Source organism: Saccostrea cucullata, unplaced genomic scaffold, assembly GCF_032062105.1.
Source record: "Saccostrea cucullata isolate Sc308-1 unplaced genomic scaffold, CSIRO_AGI_Scuc_v1 ctg2852, whole genome shotgun sequence".
NCBI classification, from domain to species: Eukaryota; Metazoa; Mollusca; class Bivalvia; order Ostreida; family Ostreidae; genus Saccostrea; species Saccostrea cuccullata.
This window is the reverse complement of record NW_026926042.1, coordinates 82,455-104,188: the sequence shown is the minus strand read 5'-3', so window position 1 is coordinate 104,188 and position 21,734 is coordinate 82,455. Positions and strand designations below refer to the sequence as shown.

General features: G+C 33.1%; 2 protein-coding genes across 2 annotated transcripts; one reads left to right on the top strand and one right to left on the bottom strand.

Moving 5' to 3' along the window:
* Positions 1 to 1,458: 1,458 nt before the first annotated feature.
* On the bottom strand, positions 1,459 to 3,846 carry LOC134270458 (uncharacterized; the record flags this gene model as incomplete). The annotated part of the gene is made up of 2 exons (XM_062752672.1): positions 3,821 to 3,846; positions 1,459 to 3,532 (listed from the first exon to the last, which is right to left on the bottom strand). Coding segments are annotated over exons 1-2 (2,100 nt in total), but the record flags the coding sequence as incomplete, so codon positions are not given.
* Positions 3,847 to 6,482: 2,636 nt separating this feature from the next.
* LOC134270456 (uncharacterized) lies at positions 6,483 to 16,686 on the top strand. The gene is made up of 3 exons (XM_062752671.1): positions 6,483 to 6,613; positions 10,200 to 10,867; positions 12,584 to 16,686. Exons 2-3 carry the CDS (start codon positions 10,225 to 10,227, stop codon positions 16,684 to 16,686), a joined length of 4,746 nt encoding a protein of 1,581 aa, XP_062608655.1. The 5' UTR covers positions 6,483 to 6,613; positions 10,200 to 10,224.
* The last annotated feature ends 5,048 nt before the right edge of the window (positions 16,687 to 21,734 follow it).

The following is a 21,734-nucleotide window of genomic DNA, read 5'->3' as shown; positions in this document are numbered from 1 at the left end:
TGAATATGTGTCTCCAGGATTAGTTCTGATTTTAGAGCGGGGCTCTTTTGATTAATTATATACTAGAGAAAATAAACTTAATCTTGAAAATCTTCTCCGCTCCTGGGTATTTTGCAGATGAACTTCCTATATAATTATGATAGATAAGGAACCTTCTTCTAGAAATGTGAAATTCAAGGCCTCTGGGTCAGAGGTACCATAGAGAGAGAGAGAGAGAGTGGGGGGGCTCTACTTTAATATACTGAAAATGAGATAATTGTTTGAAGTCTACTCCTTATTATTAATCAAACATTTTTGATAAGCAAGGGTGTCTCTTAAAAAATTTTGCAATGCATGGACCAACTTGGTCGGGGTTTCATTTGTGGTAGGGACACTACTGATTATTGCTGAATATTACTGATTAGTTGAAATGCAGTTGTTGTTCCCCTACTCTGCCTATTGGTATTAAGTAACCAAACTAAGCAATTGCTAAGTGTATATATATGATCAGTAATGGTGCCTCTTTCAAAATTGTGAATGCCATAGCATCTTGCTTAAAAAATGAAGGAAATTCAATCATTTGAGAGTTGTTGCATGATGCTCAGGTGACCTATAAGGCCCATGGGCCTCTTGTTGTTTTACAGGACCTGTAGCGTTATGGTCCAAGACTAATATAGAAAACCGTAAGACTACAGTTCTGCGGCTGGTATATCATTTCAGTTGATGGGAGAGTATTCACTTGTTGGGTACTTCATGATCCCGCCATTTTTTTAAGTACACGGCATGGGTTGTTTTACACCACGTTCAACTCCCATGAGTACTTTCAGTACTTTGATATAGTACACTCTCTGCGTTGTTTTATACCATGTTCAACTCCTACAAATTCTACTTTGATTTCATTACACTCAATGGTCGTTTTTCACTGGATTTCTCTAAATGGGAGAAAAACATTGATTTTGAGCATGTGAATTTTACATATAAGGTCGTAGGAGTTTTCTCCCTTTAAACAGAGCTATAGTGTTTTATTGCTTGAAAGCAGAGAATTGTTGAAGCAATCATTTTGCTACATGTTTTTTTTTGTTTCATGCAAAAAAATAAATGTGAGATCACTAATGTCCAATTCCTAGCTTCCTTGTATATTTTGTTGTGAAATAGATAACATAAACACAAATACACTGGCATCTTTGTATAAATAAATTCCTTTAAAAAGATGAACCTGTAACCAAAGGTCACCTAACTATAAAAGTCACTTTTAATGCATCCCGTAGATGACTGCTTAATACACGTTTGATTGTAATTATGATAAGCAATGGTGTCTCTTTCATTTTATTATAGACTAGTTATTACCTTGTAAAACATGATAAAACAGACAGAATAGATAATATGAAATCAGAATAGGATATGTAAATAATAATATATTTCAGGTGAACACATACAAATATCTGACATTTAATTAAAAAAGGGAATCCATTGACAAACTCTCTGTATTCTCATTTCTGTAGCTGTTTGTATGTGGTTGTAGGGTTCTTGTCTGAGAGATTGTTGGTATGAGTATAGAACAGCCTGAAAGTCCCCTGTGAACTCTTGACAGATCCCCAGAATCTGCCACGATATGTCTCTAGACAATAAATTTATACACTGTCCCTGATCATAGTGAACTAAGGTCTGTAGATCATCTTGAGCTGTTTGTGCTCGTATTGTGTCTACATGTCTGTAGCACAAAATCTCTAGCATGTATAACAGTACCAAGGGTGGGATGAATAATACACGCATGTGTCTCTGTAGAGCAGACTGTTGTTCAGGAATCAGTTCAGTGATGTTATGGATTCTATTGTTAAGTCTGATATCCCATGCTACAGCCTGTCTCATCTTTGTAGACCAGGACTGTCCCCCTACAGCCTCAATATACATCTCTATATCTACATTTTCCATATCCATATATATCACATATGGTTGTGCTAACTTGACCTTGATTAGCTCTATAACAGATAAAGCTTCCGAGTATCTAAGTGTTTTGAAATAATAGATGGCTATGTACAGCATGTCTGTAATACAACCAAACTTGGCTGCTAATTTCAGCATGTGACAGGACATTTTGTCAGCTCTGTACCTAAGTCTGTTGTCAGGTGTGTAAGTTTCCATGTATAACTTAAAAGCAGTGTACTGAAGGACCCTAGCGGTCATGTGCTGTAGCTTGAGGACTTGATACTGTGTCAGGAGGGTTGAACCTACCATCCGTTCTATTGTATGCAGATGTCTAATGCAAATTTGTATGTCCCATTGGTCTGGTGTTACGGAATTTTGTATTATTTCACCAAACACATTTCTATCAAACTCATCCTCACAAATCAGAGTATGATCATCTGTACAGATGAAGTTTCTGGGGTTATAGAGAACATCTATAATAAAAGCTCTAATGGAGGGACTATGTAGCAGGAATGCTAAACCCTTTTCATACAACCCTGACAGTCTTATAAATAATTGTTGTTGTTTGATGCCATGAATTTTACTCAGAAACATGTTGTTGCCTGGAATGAAAAAGTTAGGACAGACCCCCTCATGCACCCATTTGAGGATGAGTTTAAAACAGACCCAGAAACACCCCAGGAGATTTTGTGGACACCAGTGAGGTATTGTATTTTGTTGAATCACCCAGAAAACTGCCGTCTTCATGTGATAGGAACATAGTAATTTATCATTATCACCTACTCCATTATTAATTATTTCTGTTAATATCAATTTAAGTAAGCCGTAAGTTAAGAATTGACAGTGATTCATTACATACACAAGTTTTTGTTCTGCTTGGGAGAATGAAATTCTCCATTCATGATCTTCGTGATTTCCTAGCTTATGTCCTATTGCTACAAAGTGACATCCATTTTTCACTATATCATCAACAACATGAGGTTTGGGCCATGAGTGACATCTGTATATCCATGGGGAGGCAGAGGGAGGCCAAAAGTCACTAACAAAACAGTGGGCATAATCATATTCTAGTGTTCCATATCTTCCACTGACACAGGGTCCATGTGGAATGGGATTAAAAGGTAGTGACTCAGATAAAGGGATCTCTCTGAATTTAGAACTAGATATATAATATGTGTTACTCATTCTAACACACGCTCTCTGGATAAATCTGCTTGTACATGGTGACAGTAAATATAACAAAGTAAATCCTGGTGGACTATCAGAACAGTCACAGAGGATCAATGTTTGTCTATGTGTGTTGTAATACTGAGACTGAGATAATTCCCAGATCACACGGTGATTATTTGGCCAGAACATAAAGTCTATATCTGATCCTTTCAGTCTGAGTCCTTCTCCATAACTTCCACTCGCCATCGCACTGGACAAACCACTTGTTGCCACTTGATTTCTAACCATCTCACCGATAACCACTATATCTCTTCTCATGGCCACCACTTTTGAGGTCCCAACTTTACGACACAGTCCCACAAACACCGACTCTGATATGTGTTGTATGCCTTCAATACTTAGAATGATTAAAATGGAATTTATATTCTTGTATAATGAATGTGTCACTTTTGTAAAACTATAATATAATTATCATAATTGATGATTTTTACATTAAAAAATCATAGAATAAATAAAAACTTCCTCAACTGAATCAGTTATTTTTCGACTCAATTAAATCATTTATTTTTTTTTAATAGTGAAATTTGTAACTAAACTTGTCTAGAATATATATATATATTATATGTTTTAAATTCAGTGGTGTAAAAAGTTAAAACCAATTTTACTGTCAACAAATTACACTGATTCAGATGAATTAGGAATTTTTTTTAATTTAGTGCTATAAATTCTTGTAATGAGAACTTACTATTGTGAGCTTCTTATGGAGTCCATTCTCAGTAGCGTATATTTCTTTCTGCTATTGATTAGGCTAGTGTGAGGTCACAGATTTTACCTCAAGGAGCTTCCTCTAGATAAGTATTGGGGGGTCAAAATTAGACACCGTCGACTTAAATTTGACAAGTGTATATAATATTGTAGACGTATCTCAGTTAACTCTGCTAAGGAAAAATGGAAACTTTCTTACTGAATCAAATTACGTCAAAATGTTAAATTTCCTACTTACCCAATATAACTCAAGTTATCAATTTCGTTTCCTGCATGTATTATGGACGGTTTCTTTCGATGAAATTTTCTGATGCAGACTTGAGATTAGTAACACTTGATATTTCGCTTAAAATATTTCTAGCTATGGGATTAGTTTTGTCCTTAAATATAAATCAAAAATGTAGCATAATAGGATAGGTATCAAATTGTGGATTGCTAAGAATGGTTTTTATGTCCAATCATGAATATGGCCGGGGCAGATGGTGTTTGTTATGTACGTCTTCTGTCCTTCCGTCACACCTTGAATTTAGCTCAGTTCAAAGAAAGCTGTTTCAAAGAAACTAAGATATTTTCATAAAAATTCATATGCTGTTAGATATTGATGAGAGTCACTCAGGTGACCTATTAAGGAAAAATTCTTTGAAAGAGACACTCAGAGTTAAGTGAAAGTAAAGTGATTAGTGAATTCAGTGAATTTAAAGACTTCCTAAAAAAGATAGTGTTTTATTATTGTTTTTATGACTTTTGTGAATATTATTCCAAATAAATGAATCTATGAATGAATTTAACTGATACATGTTGTTTATTTAAAGATACACAATCGATACTGTAATTTTACAGTGTAACCTTATTGAACCCCCATCATCATGTGATACTTGATGAAATTGAATGTTTAATCTGAGACTGATTTGAACATATTCATTTGATATCGGTTGGTTCAGTTGATATGATTCTTGGACAGTAATGTCGAGGTCTTATGTGTCAAAGGTCTTTCGCAGGTTTGGTGTTCAGCGTCAGTGAGTTGTGTTTTGGTGATGCATTTATGGATTCACATGGTGTTTGATTATTCTATTTGGTTTGATTTTATTTTATGCATATTTGGTGGATTATTGAATTTGTTGTAAATAGATATTGAGGTGATTTTGCACTTTGAATTAGAACATTTGCCTGATATTTAATTTCATAGAATGTCGGGAGCTATTTAATGAAAGGGGGGAATATGTATCCAGTGTAAGTAATCAAATGTTTCAGTTTCAATGTTTTAATTATTACTATTATGTGTGTTTACGTTTGTGTTGTCATGTGTGAATGTCCACTTGTGAGTGTTTATGTTTCTTAGGTGTGACGTATTTGACCATTTCCGGTTTGACTAGTTTCTTTCTATTAATAACTTTTCACGAACTTTCCCGCGGCTAACCATTTTCATGCACAGGCGGCGCTACACCCTTGACAGGAATAGTTCTACTACATCTAGTAGCTGATTTATATAGTGTGCCTGGTAAATATATTTATTACTTATTCATTTCTTATTATATTTGTAATTAAAAGTAAAGTCAGTAAGGATTTGTGAATGTTTTCAATTATAATGACTTTATTTCAGGTTTTTATTATAATATTACCATCAATAAATATATACTTGTCAAACCTAAACCATTAACTTGTGTGTTGGTATAATAATAATGAACCCAAGTACCGCTCTCAATTCATTTTTAACAAAAAGTTACTAAAACTCTTCGGTCAACACATTATTATCAATTTTGTGACCTAAACCAGGTTATTGTGTCGTCTACTATACTCTCTGGAGTTTTCTTTAAACGAACGATAATTATTGCGGGAAAATGCACTTAGTATCCGAAGAGGTGGAATGTGATGAAAAGCATGCCGACGGCCTGGAAGTATGAAGTTTTACGGCCCGTTCACGTGATAACTTAGAACCAATCAGATAACGCGTTGTTTAGAATACTTATAATGAGGTATAATAAAAATTTTATTGCATTTAATTGCAAAACTTTGCGTTTAGTCGCAACAAACATTGCGTTTAAACGCAAAACACTTTGCATTTTTGATAATATTGCGATTGAAAACGCTAAAATTTGTATTTTGCCCTCTTTTAGTGATAGATATATGTTTAAAATTAAAGCTGTTGATCACTCTCTGATATTAGCTATGTCGGTATGTTAGTTAAGTCGTGCAGGTCATATATATCAAAATGTTTTTTATGGAAGATTAAGCAACTATTGCTGACAATCAAACAATTAAACTGCTTGTCAGGGAGCAAAATGAAACAAACGTGTGCATAATTATTTTATTATATTACGCTGCTCTGAATAAAGAAAAACATTTAAACATCCAGTATAGGTTAATCCCATAATTATTAATTTCCTTCATATTATCCTTAAATATAAATAACTTTTTAACCCCCCCCCCCTTCATTAGCGGAAACAATTAAGTTTTTTTAAAGTAGCAATACAAAATAAAGTATAGTTACAAGCATTGCATTTTGACAATGATAAATTGAATTTTACTCTACACATGCACATCACGTGACAAAGTACAAGGATATATAGCACTTAACATATGATTGTATGGAAATCAAAATATCGAGGAACAGTATTATTGCCGCTGCATTATAATCATGTTTCTAGTTGTGCGGTTGTTTTTTTCCGTAAAGTTTACTTCCGTATATATTAATTCATTTTACTTTGAATAAAATCCCATGGACGTTTACCATTATATAAGAATGACGCAAAGGAGACATATATCGTAGTCTGAGGTGAGATACTTCATTTATCATTTTGCTATTTCAATTAATATGATTTAAGAGGATAGGGTAGGTGTCCCGTAAATTGGATCCTTCTGGTCAAATAACATGTATTTCTCTCTCTCTCTCTCTCTCTCTCTCTCTCTCTCTCTTCATATCAAATTGAACCCTTTCAGCATACATCTATCATCATAAGAAAGGGTAAAATTCGTTGTGTTGTACAAATGAACGCCTTTAAAAAATTACTTGAATTATCCCCTCCCTCCAAACACAGACACTTTTACAATTACATCCGAAAGGGTCCGAGAAAGTTCACTTTTTCTTAATAAAGGCATTAAATTGATCGTTTAGAGTAAACATGCAAATCCCTGACAAGAGGCATACGGAACAAAGCGACAAAACCACACATTAATCGCTAAAATATAAGCAAAATTAATATGAACAAAAAAAGTTTAAGAGGTGGGATCATGTCAAATTATCAAGAACACTTGCGCTTCGCTGTGATTGGCTGAAACAAAAATAGAAACAAAACGTCATTAACTTTCTTGTTTTGACAAAATACTTAAAAGTTTTAAATAAAGGTATCTATTATAAGGTTCTACAATTTAACGTATTCAGAAATCAGAAAACTGAAGGCTGGAATGCTGTATTTTGACTGCCTGGAATTTTGAAAACTATGACTTTCGTAGTTATCAATAAAACAGGATGAGATTTAGAAAATACATAGGTTCACGTACAGATTTCGTCAAAAATCATTCTCATATTAAGCTACAAAATTAAGCAGTACACTATTATACACCTTTCTTTGTATAAAATGTTACTTCTGAGTAGGTATTGGCTTTGCATTTACTTTTCAAGATTTATACAAAGATAACCTAACCTTTGCCCTTTTTTAAAATAGGAAGTTGAAACAATTGAAAATTTAATTTTTTAGTGATTCTGTTAAAAAAAAAAATAATGGTGTCATATTGATAAGTGGTTTTTATAAAAATTCATTTTGTTACTAATTTTGATAGAAAAGATATACTCTTTGGGAAATTCAACAATAAAAGCATGTATAAATTACACAATATAATAAAACTTATTGTTAAACAAGTCATTTTCGCCAGTAGGTTTAAAAATATGCCTAAATAAAGTATCAAAATGCTAGAAAAAAAAATATTATAGAGAGAATACTAGTTGGAAAAGTGGAAAAGCTACACTTTTAAGAAATTGTTAATTTTAAGAATATGAAAAGTACTGGAAACTTATCAGTGATATGCTAAATTGTACGTGTAGCGCGTTGTTAGAAACAACACGCAAGTGCGTTAATGACAACGCACTTGCGTGTAAACGCGTTAGCGCGTTGTCATCAATGTGCTTGCATGTTAGTGCGTTGTCATTAATGCGCTTGCGTGTAGTTTCGGACTCGCTATACTCTTTTGCAATGACCCTTTTAGGACACCGTATTTTTGGCATGTATCGTAGAAATATCTAAATAATGAGCTAAAAGACACAGCAAAAGGCTTTAGTTTGTTTTTTTAAGAACAATTCCTTGAAGGTTTGACCCCGGATTATTCCGATTACCTATAAACACAAAGCTATCATGTCTTTTGTTGCTGAATCTTAAGGAGGTTTATTACTCTTAGGCACCTGATAGCAAGACTTATATTTCCTGAACTCCGTTTTTATGCTTTATTGATTGCACTTTTTTTGTTTTTTACAAAACTTCAAATAAATACTGTACATATGAAATCATACAAAAATAATTCAAAATATAAAAAAGGAAAAAGAGGATTGCAAAATTCCTCTGATTTTCTTCCCTGAAAACATGAATTCTCAAAATTTGCTCCGGAAATTACTTTTCCTGAGTTGATTTTTATGTATGTGAAATAAAGATTTCTTTATGAAAGTTTAGTAAAACTGGGAGGAGAATACAATGAATTTCCTTCCTTATGCGTTGGGTATTCATACACAAAATAAACATGATCTCCATTATTTTAGTAGTACTAAAAATAGTGTTAAATCAATTTAAATATTGCTATGAAGTATTCAGCCAAAATATGAAAGATGATATTTGCTAACAAAGACAATACACCCACAATAAAATGAAGAAATACTGACTTTAAACGTGGTTGTTGAATTCCCTTTAACATTAAATCATTTTTCAGCAGCCTGTTTCAGTTTGACCGGTCAGCAGGTGATGTTCATTCCTCCATGGCACCTGATGCTACCCGTGATGAAGGATGTGGAGATAACGAACAGTATTCAATGACCCTTTATTCGATGATGAATTCTAAGAGTATAGCTCCTTTATTTGTGAACAATTCAAAATTTTAAACATGTAATCTGCCTTAAATACATTTATTGAAAGGTTTATTTATAACCATTTCAATCAATTAAGTGAAAAACCTTTAGTTATTTCTTATAATTTATAAATTTTTTGGGATGTACAAAGGGAAAAGTTATGTTTTTATACCACTCAACTACTTGAATTTTATTTATTGATAATACCTGAACATCTGGTTGAATATCACAACAAGACTTTTCTTCATCTTATCATACACGCACAAGTTGTTGACTGATTTGAAATCAAAAAATATTGATAAAATCCTGATTCCTGATTCTTTTCAAACAAATTGAGCAAATGTTAAAAAATTAAATTGAAAGAAATATTGTAAACATTAGATTTTTGCTTGAAAAAAATCATTTTGGAAAGGATTACTGAAACAGACATGCCAATAAGTATTCTAAGAAAAAGCAAAAGTTTGCTTGTGAAGCTGGGTTAAACTGGGTTTCTTCCTTGTCATTAAAATTTGAATTTCCAATCCTATATATGTTTTCCCTGTATACTGATACTGAGTAGAACTTGGTCGTATTTCCTTCCGTATTTAAGCACATTGTTGTTGAATACTGAAGAGTATTTTTTAAAGTTTTAATAACATCTGGTTCAAATAATGAATTTTATGTGCATTGCTCACTTTGTAAAATTCAAAATTCAAAATCAAATCAGCAAATACAATATATCATTAAGTCAAAGCATACTTAGTCCAGTTGTTAGTCCATTATTTGTACATTGAATTGACGACGGATTTTCGTGTTATTTCTCGATTATGACAAGTAGCACACGGCGGGTGTGACCGGTCGGCAGGGGATTCTTAATCCTCCATGGCATCTGATCCCACCTCTGATGTTTGGGAGGTCCGTGTTTGCTCTGATCCTGCTTTGTATGGTTTTATGGACTTTGAGTATTGAATATTTTTCGTTATCTCCATGTCCTCCTCTTGGAGGTCTGCGTTTGTCCTCTACCTCATTTGTGGGTTGTTCTTTATTTTAATTTAGGGCTAGAATACTGTTTGTTATCTCAATATCTTATAAAAAGACCAAATGAAAAACAGTTCACCTTGAAAAAAAAAATCAGCTGAATCACCCTGAATTTGTATAGTTCTTGGAAGCTTTCCTTTTTTATATTCAAATATATCTGTTTTCGAAAGTTTCGACATGAGCATCAGCAAAGAAACAAAATTTGTCTGAATGGGCAACTGGTGCATTAAAATTGGTACCGTAAAAGATTGCTATTAATTTCCAAAATCAATAAAGCATTGCACTGTCATTTCAGAGTATTAACTGAAAGGAATCAAAGAATGGCTTCTGGACCAGACCCTGGCGGCCGTTCCAGGTTTGCTAAACTCGGAATGGCAATTAATGAAGAAATGACCCAGGCCTGTAGAGATGTCTTAGAAATGGAAGTACCTCCTGGGCTTGTCTACAACAAAGTGAAGTTATCATCGATTTATAAAAACATACGTCCTGAGCAAGAACGTCGTCTTATAGGCGCCAAAACTGATGGTTATAAAGAATTTGATATAACACTGTTATATACACTGATAAGAAACATATGTACAAAGATTCCTCGTCCAACAAAAGGTTGGGGTGGAAGCACGATGCCGTCAGTAGGAGAAATAACGATTGGCGATGACGTTGAGAGGATCAGGATGATAAGAAACAGCATGTTTGGACACATAAGCTCGGCTTCTACCTCACAGACAGAGTTTGATGACACGTGGTCAATCATAACTGATATCTGCCAAAGGCTGCAAGCGTACACAAACAAAGACTATTTGTCTGGACTGAGTAATATTCAAAGTCAGGCCTTAGAAGAGGAGTTCGAAACAACAATCATAGAAAAACTTAGGGAAGATTATAAAAATAACCAATCTCTACTGGAAAAGTTATCTTCTGTGGAAAAGGATTTGCAAGAATTGAAAAGAAAATCCGAAGACAAAGGTGACTATAATGAATAATGTCATTACAATATTTACTACATACGATATGAGGCGGAGACTAGTGTTTCATGCTAACATGACTAATACATTTCTCTATATTAGTAATGTGGAATGTTTCCTTAAGATTTTTGCAATTTGAACAAATGTTGGCTAAGCACGAAAATCTCCATGATACCTACAAGACGTTAGTACTATAGTGCAAACTATAATGATCGAATAATTACAAAAATGTCTGTATTGTTATTGGGGATAGAGCCTAAACATTTTTTTTAAATTTCATCTATTAGATTTCTCGATGTACTCGAACTACCAAACTTAAGGCCTGCATATATATCATGGAGTTGTTACATGCCAGTGTTGAAAGTGAGACGCACTTTGAAGCCATTTTTTTTCTAGGAAACCATGCTGTAATCGTAGAGGAAGATTTTTTCCGCATATTTTCATATACCTGTTGTAAAACTTAGTCTACCACTAGATATAGAGTCAGACTTTCCACGTTGTAGGTCTTTCACTCCGTATAATCTTGTTTTAACATGTGCAACATTCACTCTAGATAAATCTTATACTAGTAGTTACTAAACATTCACTCTAGATTAATCTTATACTAGTAGTTGCATTTATCAAACGTCGTGAATGTTAATTTATCCCTGACAGCCATTTATCCGTTTCTCTTGTCGTAAATTTTTAAATTAAGTAGAGTAAAAAAAAAAAGAGCAAAAATGTCTGTCTTGTTATCGGGGATAGAGCCTTATATTTTTTTAATTCCATCTATGAGAGTTCTCGATGTACTCGAACTACAAAACATAAGGCCTGCATAGATATCACGGAGTTGTTACATGCAAGTGTTGAAAGTGAGACGCTCTTTGAAGTCCTTTTTTTCCTAGAAAAATATGCTGTAATCGTAGAGGAAGATTTTTTTCGCATATTTTCATATACATGTTGTAAAACTTAGTCTACCACTAGATATAGAGTCAGAGTTTCCACGTTGTAGGTCTTTCACTTCATATAATCTTGTTTTAACATGTGCAACATTCCCTCTAGATAAATCTTATACCTGTAGTTGCGTTCATCAAAAGTCGTGAATGTTAACTTATCCCTGACAGCTATTTTTCCGTTTCTTTTGTTGTATATTTTTTAAATTGACTAGAGTAAAAAAAAGAGCAAATTTGTCATGTTTATAAGTAAACTATTTTTTTCCAAATTGAATTCAAATTTTAAGTATAATAGGCCAAGTAACTGCATTTATTTCTATGTAAAACAATAGGCCGATTAACTGCATTTGTTTCTATGTAAAACACTTAAATTATAGTAAGATATCTAAAAAAAACTTACCTGCAATCCAATTTTATATTATTTTGTTTGCATTAGATAATAACCCCATACTCTTATTTTTTTTTTCTATTATATGGCATGAGAATCCATTCCATCCATAGTTTTTATTTGTACTTCACCATAAACCACAACATTACAGCAGTATATACATTCGTTTCTTTTCCTGAATACTATAAATTATATATTTTCTTGTAGTAAATATATGTTGCATTCACAAAAAAACAATGCAACAGTGTTTTTCAATACTTAATTCTGATTCAGATGAGTTTAAGAGCACAATCTTTGTGGACAATTATACAGTTTTACCAAAAAATACAATTTGATTTAACAATTTCTTATTTTCTGTTTTTATACTTATTATCTTAAAAAAAAATATCTTTTTCAGAAAACAGTCTGGTAAAAGAGATTCTGGACAATTGGCGAGAAGACGATATTGCCTTCATTCATACAAGAGCTAGTGACGCGGTTCAAGAAAAGCTTAAAAGTCTTAACCTTATCACAGTGGTTGGGAATTCTGGATCTGGAAAATCTGCAATAATTCAGCATATTGCACTCATTCTAAAGGAGCAGGAATGGAATGTCATACCGGTGGATAAGGTGGAAGAAATTAAAAAGATCTGCTCAACCGGAGTCTCAGAAAATCGTATATTATTTGTATTCAATGATCCTTTAGGTAAGGAGTCGTTAGATGAAATTTTGTATCACTCATGGAAAAGTTTAGAGAAAACGCTGGAGATTTGCTTGAAGAAGAATAAACTATTGATATCATGTAGAAGATGCGTCTTTTATGACAAGAGAATCAAGGGTAACTTATTGGACGAATCGACTGTAGTAGAAATTGACAGCAAGGAACATGGACTAACTGTTAAAGAGAAAAATGCGATTTTTAATCAGTATTCACAGAATCTGAAATTATCCGAGGAGGTTGTTACTGAAATAATCAAAACCGAGGCTTACTTCCCATTGCTTTGTAAGCTTTTTTCAAGGGAAGCGAACTACAAAGAGAAGGGGGTTGATTTCTTTAAAAATCCGTACAAATTTATTAAAAAGGAAATAGAAATTTGGAGGAAAACAGACAAAAAAAGATTTTGCTCACTTATCTTGATAGTGGCTTTCAAAAACAATTTGAAAATCGATACTATTGTTAAAAATGATATTTCTTTAATGAAGTTTAAGGAAGTTTTAGGAATGTCGGAATTACAAGAAAACACACACATATCAGTGATTCGTAGTACTCTACAGGAACTGAAAGGATCTTATGTCAAACGTGTCGGAAATACTTTCCAATTCCTTCACGACTTTATAATGGAGATAACGACTCTTGTGTTTGGTGTTGATTGTCCACAAGAGTCAATACAGTACGCAGACAGTGGTTTTCTGAGACGTCGGGTAAGGATAGAAGACGATGCAGAAGAGGAAGATCGCGATCCCTTCACTGTTTACCTGCCTGAGGAATACATTGAAGATCTTGTGGACAGGTTTATCACTGACATACAAACAGAACAAATTATAGATGTTATACTACATCCATGCTTACGGAAAGAGACTGTGATCAATTCTTTTAAGCAAAAAGTGGATTCGCTCGAAAAACTTCTTGTAAAAATTAAATGTGAAATAGACAGATCGAAATTTCAAAAATCATTTCAAAGAACTTTTTTCACGAGACTTGATTTACTTTATTCATTTCAAAGTGAAATATGCCCTTTAGTTGGTCTGATTGTATTTTGTCATTCTGACATTGCTTCATTTTTCATAAAAAGTATCCCTGAAACAAAGTTGAAAGAACATCCTATATTTACTGCTATATGTGCGAATGGCGATTTAAACTTACTAAATTCTCTCAGCGAAGATTATAAAAAAACAGCAATGATGGAAATATGTGATGACTCTTTACCAATTCATGTTGCTTCAGTTTTTCATAACTATTCAATACTTGAAGAGTTAGTAAGACTTGGTGCTGACGTAAACAAGTTAACAACTGCTGACGGGTGGACTCCGTTATTACTTGCTGCTGCAAATGATGAAGATCATTTCAAAGAGGCCGGAATCGACACAAAAACTGGAGAAAGACGTAATAATACAACAATTTGCTTATTGAACAACGGTGCTAAAAACAATTTATGTGATATTGAGGATGGATTGATTCCTCTTTGTATACCTTGTGATAGAGGACGTGATAGCACGGTACAACTGTTACTGAACAATGGTGCCAACATCAATTTATGTCAGAAGAATGGAGTCACTCCTCTTATTATAGCTTGTCAAAATGGAAATGATAGCACGGTAAAACTGTTACTGAACAACGGTGCCGACATCAATTTATGTGATAATGATGGATACAGTCCTCTTTATATAGCTTGTCAAAATGGACATGATAGCACGGTACAACTGTTACTGAACAATGGTGCCAACATCAATTTATGTCAGAAGAATGGAGTCACTCCTCTTATTATAGCTTGTCAAAATGGACATGATAGCACGGTACAACTGTTATTGAACAACGGTGCCAACATCCATTTATGTGAGAACAATGGAGCCAGTCCTCTCTATGTAGTTTGTCAAACAGGAAATGATAGCACGGTACAACTGTTACTGAACAACGATGTCGACACCAATGTATGTGAAAAGAATGGAGTCAGTCCTCTTTTTATAGCTTGTCAAAATGGACATGAAAGTACGGTACAACTGTTACTGAACAACGGTGCCAACATAAATTTACGTGATAATGATGGTTACAGTCCACTTTTTATAGCTTGTAAAAAGGGACATGATAGCACGGTACAACTGTTACTGAACAACGGTGCCGACATCAATTTATGTGTTAATGACGGAGACAGTCCTCTTTATATAGCTTGTGAAAATGGACATGATAGCACGGTACAACTGTTACTGAACAACGGTGCCAACATCAATTTATGTGAGAAGAATGGAGTCACTCCTCTTATTATAGCTTGTGAAAATGGACATGATAGCACGGTGCAATTGTTACTGAACAACGGTGCCAACATCCATGTATTTGAGAAGAATGGAGTCACTCCTCTTATTAGAGCTTGTCAAAATGGACATGATAGCACGGTACAAACGTTACTGAACAATGGTGCCAACATCAATTTATGTGATAGTGATGGAGACAGTCCTCTTTATATGGCTTGTCAAAATGGACATAATACCACGGTACAACTGTTACTGAACAACGGTGCTGACATCAATTTATGTGATAATGATGGAGACAGTCCTCTTTATATAGCTTGTGAAAATGGACATAATAGCACGGTACAACTGTTACTGAACAATGGTGCCGACATCAATTTATGTGATAATGATGGAGACAGTCCTCTTTGGATAGCTTGTCATAATGGACATGATAGCACGGTACAACTGTTACTGAACAACGGTGCCGACATCAATTTATGTGATAATGATGGAGACAGTCCTCTTTGGATAGCTTGTCAAAATGGACATGATAGCACGGTACAACTGTTACTGAACAACGGTGCCGGCATCAATTTCTGTAACAAGAATGGAGCGAGTCCTCTTTATATAGCTTGTCAAAATGGACATGATAGCACGGTACAACTGTTACTGAACAACGGTGTCGACACCAATTTATGTGAGAAGAATGGGGCCAGTCCTCTTGATATAGCTTGTCAAAATGGACATGATAGTACAATACAACTGTTACTCAACAACGATGCCGACATCAATTTATTTGATAATTATGGATTCAGTCCTCTTTTTATAGCTTGTCAAAATGGTCATAATAGCACGGTACAACTGTTACTGAACAACGGTGCAGACATCAATTTATTTAATAATCATGGAGTCAGTCCTCTTTATATAGCTTGTCAAAATGGACATAATAGCACGGTACAACTGTTACTGAACAACGGTGCCGACATCAATTTATGTGATAATGATGGAGACAGTCCTCTTTATATAGCTTGTCAAAATGGACATGATAGCACGGTACAACTGTTACTGAACAACGGTGCTGACATCAATTTATATGATAATGATGGATTCAGTCCTCTTTATATAGCTTGTCAAAATGGACATGATAGCACGGTACAACTGTTACTGAACAACAGTGCCGACATCAATTTATATAATAATGATGGGGACAGTCCTCTTTACATAGCTTGTGAAAATGGACATGATAGCACGATACAACTGTTACTGAACAACGGTGCTGACACCAATTTATGTGATGATGATGGAGACAGTCCTCTTTCTATAGCTTGTCAAAATGGACATGATAGCACGGTACAACTCTTACTGAACAATGGTGCAGACATCAATTTATGTGATAATGATGGATTCAGTCCTCTTTCCATAGCTTGTCAAAATGGACATGATAGCACGATACAGCTGTTACTGAACAACGGTGCCGACACCAGTTTATGTGATGATGATGGAGACAGTCCTCTTTCTATAGCTTGTCGGAATGGACATGATAGCACGGTACAACTGTATATTCAATTTATGTGACAACGAGGGAAACAGTCCACTCTACATAGCTTGTGAAAATGGACATTACAGCACGGTCCAATTATTATTATTAAGAAATGATACTTGCGTTAATTTATGCAATAAAGACAATAAGAGTCCACTGTACATAGCATATTTATATGGTCATGACAGTATTGCTGAACTTTTACTACAATTTGGTGCTGAGTTTTCATTCTGAAGATGGATTCAATGGTTTCTCAAATACCAAATTATATTATATTTTTTAATTACCTTGTTAGCAAATATAACCTTTCATGAAATGGTTTAACAGACATGTTTATACCACGTGATCGGCTGTTTTGTACTTAATTTGACAAAGGAACGTTGCCTCTGTCCATGGACAAAAACATGGCAAGTATGACCGATCAAAGGGTATGTTTTCTCATTTTGGGCACCTGAGTCTACTCCTGGAGTGCTTGAGATTCGTGTTTTATGTTTGGTTTACAGGTGTTTATTGCTTTTAAAATTGTGTGAGTTGATCTTTTTTTCTCTTAATTTTAGTGATTACTGCAGTACTGTTAAATGTTAAATTTTCAGTGACAACCGATTTTTTAGATGGATACTTTGTATGTAAAAGCGATAAAGAGATATTGTACTTTAAAGAACTTTTCGTGTTATTTTTCATATTTAATAATAATACTTTTATACGCAAGAATTATTTTTTTTGTAAGAGAACACAAAAAAGTTCTTTTGAAAAAAATATATACGTATTCACAGTAATTCATTAAGCTTACTTATTTTTTAATGTCATAAAGCTTTCTTTATTTTATTGTACTACTGCTATTTAAAGGCGTAAGTTATAAAATAATTTAGTCTAATAAAGCGTTTTGTTTCAAGAGAGCAAAGTTTTGTGGCTAAATAAAGCTTTTTGTTTCTGTAGAACAAGGGAGCAGTCTGTTATTTGATATAAACCTGAAACATTGCACTGTATTTCTGAAATACTTAAATTTATTCTGTGAAACTGGTAATAATTTATTTATTTGGGTGTAATTAAGGGCTTTATTTAAATAAATCTTAACTCTATATAGGCAACACTTGCGTTCGAACTGTTATGCTTACAACATACAGTTATATTCTGTTGATTAATCAAAATTCGTTTGGAATTAATTCGTTAATTGTATAAAGATTATGTGTTCGGGGAGGGGGGTTATATATCAAATATTCCTTAATATGTACAGATCTTGACGGCATGTGTCTTTTTAGCCCCTGTCTATCAATTCGTTGATGAAGGTACACAAAATTCTACGAAATAAAAAATCACGTCACAGAAACATTTCTTTTTTAAATACATGTTTTACATTTGTCGATATATCATTGATTTCTTTTTTTTTTTCTTTTTTGAACTTGAAACTGCGTGTACATGAATTAATTTTGTATTAATTTTGTTTGTTTGATTTCTTTTATAGTGCTTTGATTTATATTATGCATTGTTTGATCTTGAAAATGTGTGTACATGTATCAATTTTGTATTAATTGTGTTTGTTTGATTTCTTTTAAAGTGCTTTGTTTTATATTGTGCATTGTTTATTATTTGTTATTTGGGATAATGCATTCCCTTTTGTTAAAAAAGGAAGAATGAAGGAATGTTGAAAATATATCTGTTGTGCAAAATTGTTTTTTTTCTGAGTTCATCAAAAATTACGCATCGACAATTACAGCATGATTTACAATTGAGTTTAAAATTTTAAAATTATGCAATAACTGTGACATAAGTTATTCTGAAACATTCCAATTTAGTTTGTGTTTGATACTGTATATAGTACATGCAAATATATTTTGAAGGTCGTATTTTATACAGTTTTATATTTTGTGTTTATGTGTCAGAAAATAAAAACTCTCATTAAAAGAAATTACTGACTTTTTTGTACTGATTGCTAGACTATCATTTATACACTGCATTTTCCACGGATTCTTCCGTTTTTTCCTGAACATTACAATAAATACAAGCTTAACATTACAATAAGTACACGCCGGATGTAACCGGTTGGCAAGGGATGTTTATTATTCCATGTCACCTGATCCCACTCCTGATGTTTTGGAGGTCAGTGTTTGCCATGATACTATTTTGTGACTTTTAATGGACTTTTAAGCTCGAATTCTGTTCGTTATCTCCACATGTTTTTTTCAATTACCTAATTGCACAACCGTTATAAGCATAGACAGCATGAACATCAATTTAATTAAAATCAGACTTCTGCTTCATGTTCAAATGTTCCGAAAATTATATTATATTTTTTAATTGCATTGTTAGCAGCATGAATGTCTTTAATTTATCAAACATGTTTATACTAAGTGATAAGCTGTTTTGTACTTAATTTGACAAAAGAACGTTACCTCTGTCCATCGACAAAAAACATGGCAAGTATGACCGATCAAAGGGTATGTTTTCTCATTTTGGGCACCTGAGTCTACTCCTGGAGTGCTTGGGATTCGTGTTTTATGTTTGGTTTACAGATATTTATTGCTTTTAAAAATTTGTGTGGATTGATCTTTTTTTTTTCTTTAAGATTTTAGTGATTACTGCAGTACTATTAATCGCCAAATTTTCTGTGACAAATGTGTTTTTTAGATGGAAACTTCGTATGTAAAAGCGAGATAGAGATATCGTACTTTAAAGAAATTTTCTCTAAAGTTTGTGTTATTGTTCATATTAAATAATAATACTTTTATACGCAAGAATTACTTTTTTGTAAGAAAACATAAAAAAGTTCTTTTGAATAAAAAGTATGCTTTTTTACAGTATTTTTTTTTTTTGCTTGATTACACTTTAATGTCATGTGACTTTCTTTTTTTTTATTGTACTACTGCTGTTTAAAGGTTTAAGTTATCAATAAAATTCAGCCTAATAAACTGTCTTGTTTCAAGAGAGCAAAGTCTTGCGGCTACAAAAAGCTATTTGTTCTTGTAAGCAGTAAGGGAGCAGTCTGTTATTTGATATCAAGCTAAAACATTGCACTGTATTTCCGTAATATTTAAATTTATTGAGTGAGACGAGTAATGATTATTTATCTGGGTGTAATTAAGGGCTTTAATTATCCTGACCTCATACAGGCGACACATGAGTTTGAACTGTTATGCATACAACATGCAATTATATTCTGTTGATTAATCAAAATTCGTTTGGGCCAATTTTTTTTATTGTATAAACTTAAAGATTTTATGTTCGGGGGGGATAAATATCAAATATTCCTTGATATGGGCACATCATGGCATGTGTCTTTTAAGCCCCTGTATATCAATTAGCTGTAATTTTTTTAATACATGTTTTACATTTGTCGATATGCCATTGATTTCTTTTTTCTTTTCTTTTTTTTTTTTAAATTGAAAATGTGTGTACATGTATTAATCTAATATTAGTTTTGTTTGTTTGATCTTTTTTTTAGTGCTTGATTTATATTATGCATTGTTTGAACTTGAAAATGTGTGTACATGTATCAATTTTGTATTAATTTTGTTTGTTTGATTTCTTTTATATAAAAGTGCTTTGTTTGATATCATGCATTGTTTATTGTTTGTTATTCGGGATAATGCATTCCCTTTTGTTTAAAAAAGGAAGAATGAATGTTGAAAATATATCTGTTGTGCGAAATTGTTTTTCTGAGTTCATATAGAATTACACATCGACAATTACAATATTACAATTGAGTTCAAAATTTTAAAATTATGCAATAAATTTGACATAAGTTATTGTGAAACATGCAAATTTTGTCTTTGTTTGATAATGTGTATAGTACATGTTAATATATTTTCATGGTCATTTTTTTTTTCAATTCGTATTTTTTACAGTTTTATATTTTGTGTTTATGTGTCAGAAAATATAATCTATCATTACATGAAATGACTGACTTTTTTTATACTGATTGCTAGACCATTATTTATACACTGTATTGTCCACGGATTCTTCCGTTTTTTTTTTTCCTGAACATTACAATAAGCACACGCTCTGTGTGAACGGTTGGCAGGGAATGTTTATTATTCCATGTCACCTGATCCCACTCCTGATGTTTTGGAGATTAGTGTTTGCCATGATACTATTTTGTGACTTTTAATGGACGTTTAAGCTCGAATTCTTTTTGTTATCTCCACATGTTTTATTCAATTACCTAATTGCACAACCCTTAAAAGCATAGACTAATGATTATCAATTTAATTAAAATCAGACTTTTTAGATCCGCGAAGAGTAATATGTGTCGCGGAACTAAGAAGTCTGATTTAAATTATGTAAAAGAATTCAATCTCGATATTGATATCTAAGATTCAGGTTGTAAAAATGAATGAAAATATGCAAAGGCATTATATAAACGGATTTTTGCCGTTTTGGGGTCCCTGTAGTTATCACAGGGGTTAAATACTAAACCTGTGACGTCAAAAGTGTTGATCATGTAGTAGCAGAGTGAAATTGAAACGTAACGAGAATTCATGTAAAGAAACACAAGAAATTGGTTAAAAGCATTTTTTAAATGAATATCATGTGTGATTCATATTGGAATAAAGCTTATGAATAAGGTATGGTTATATAATTTTACAAAACATGAACATCAACGTATGTTGATCATAAGATCATGCAAAAATATGAATAACATACGCTGAACGTATGATCAACATATGTTTAAAAACATATGTTAATCATAGGTGGCTCGTTTTTTATGGCGAACATATGTTAAACGTGTGTTCAACCAAAGTTGAACATACGCTGCAATTTTACCTGCGTATCAGTCGTTGCATTGTGAAGTCACAATCGTAAAACACGATGCAGGGCGAACACGACGGTCACGTGACTACCTCCGCCAGTCAGATTCCTTTAACTTGTAATTATTCATATGAGATATAATAATTACATTTGAGTGGAGTCCACTTGATAATTATAAAAACTGTGAAGAGTCCGTTCTATATTTCCTTTTGTGTGAAGTTCATTCGATACATACGATTGAGTGGAGTTTAATTATATATTGTTTTACTGATGTGAGGAAATTACTTAATATTCTCTTGTCTGTGCTATTTATTCCGCACTTTTGTTTACTATTGTT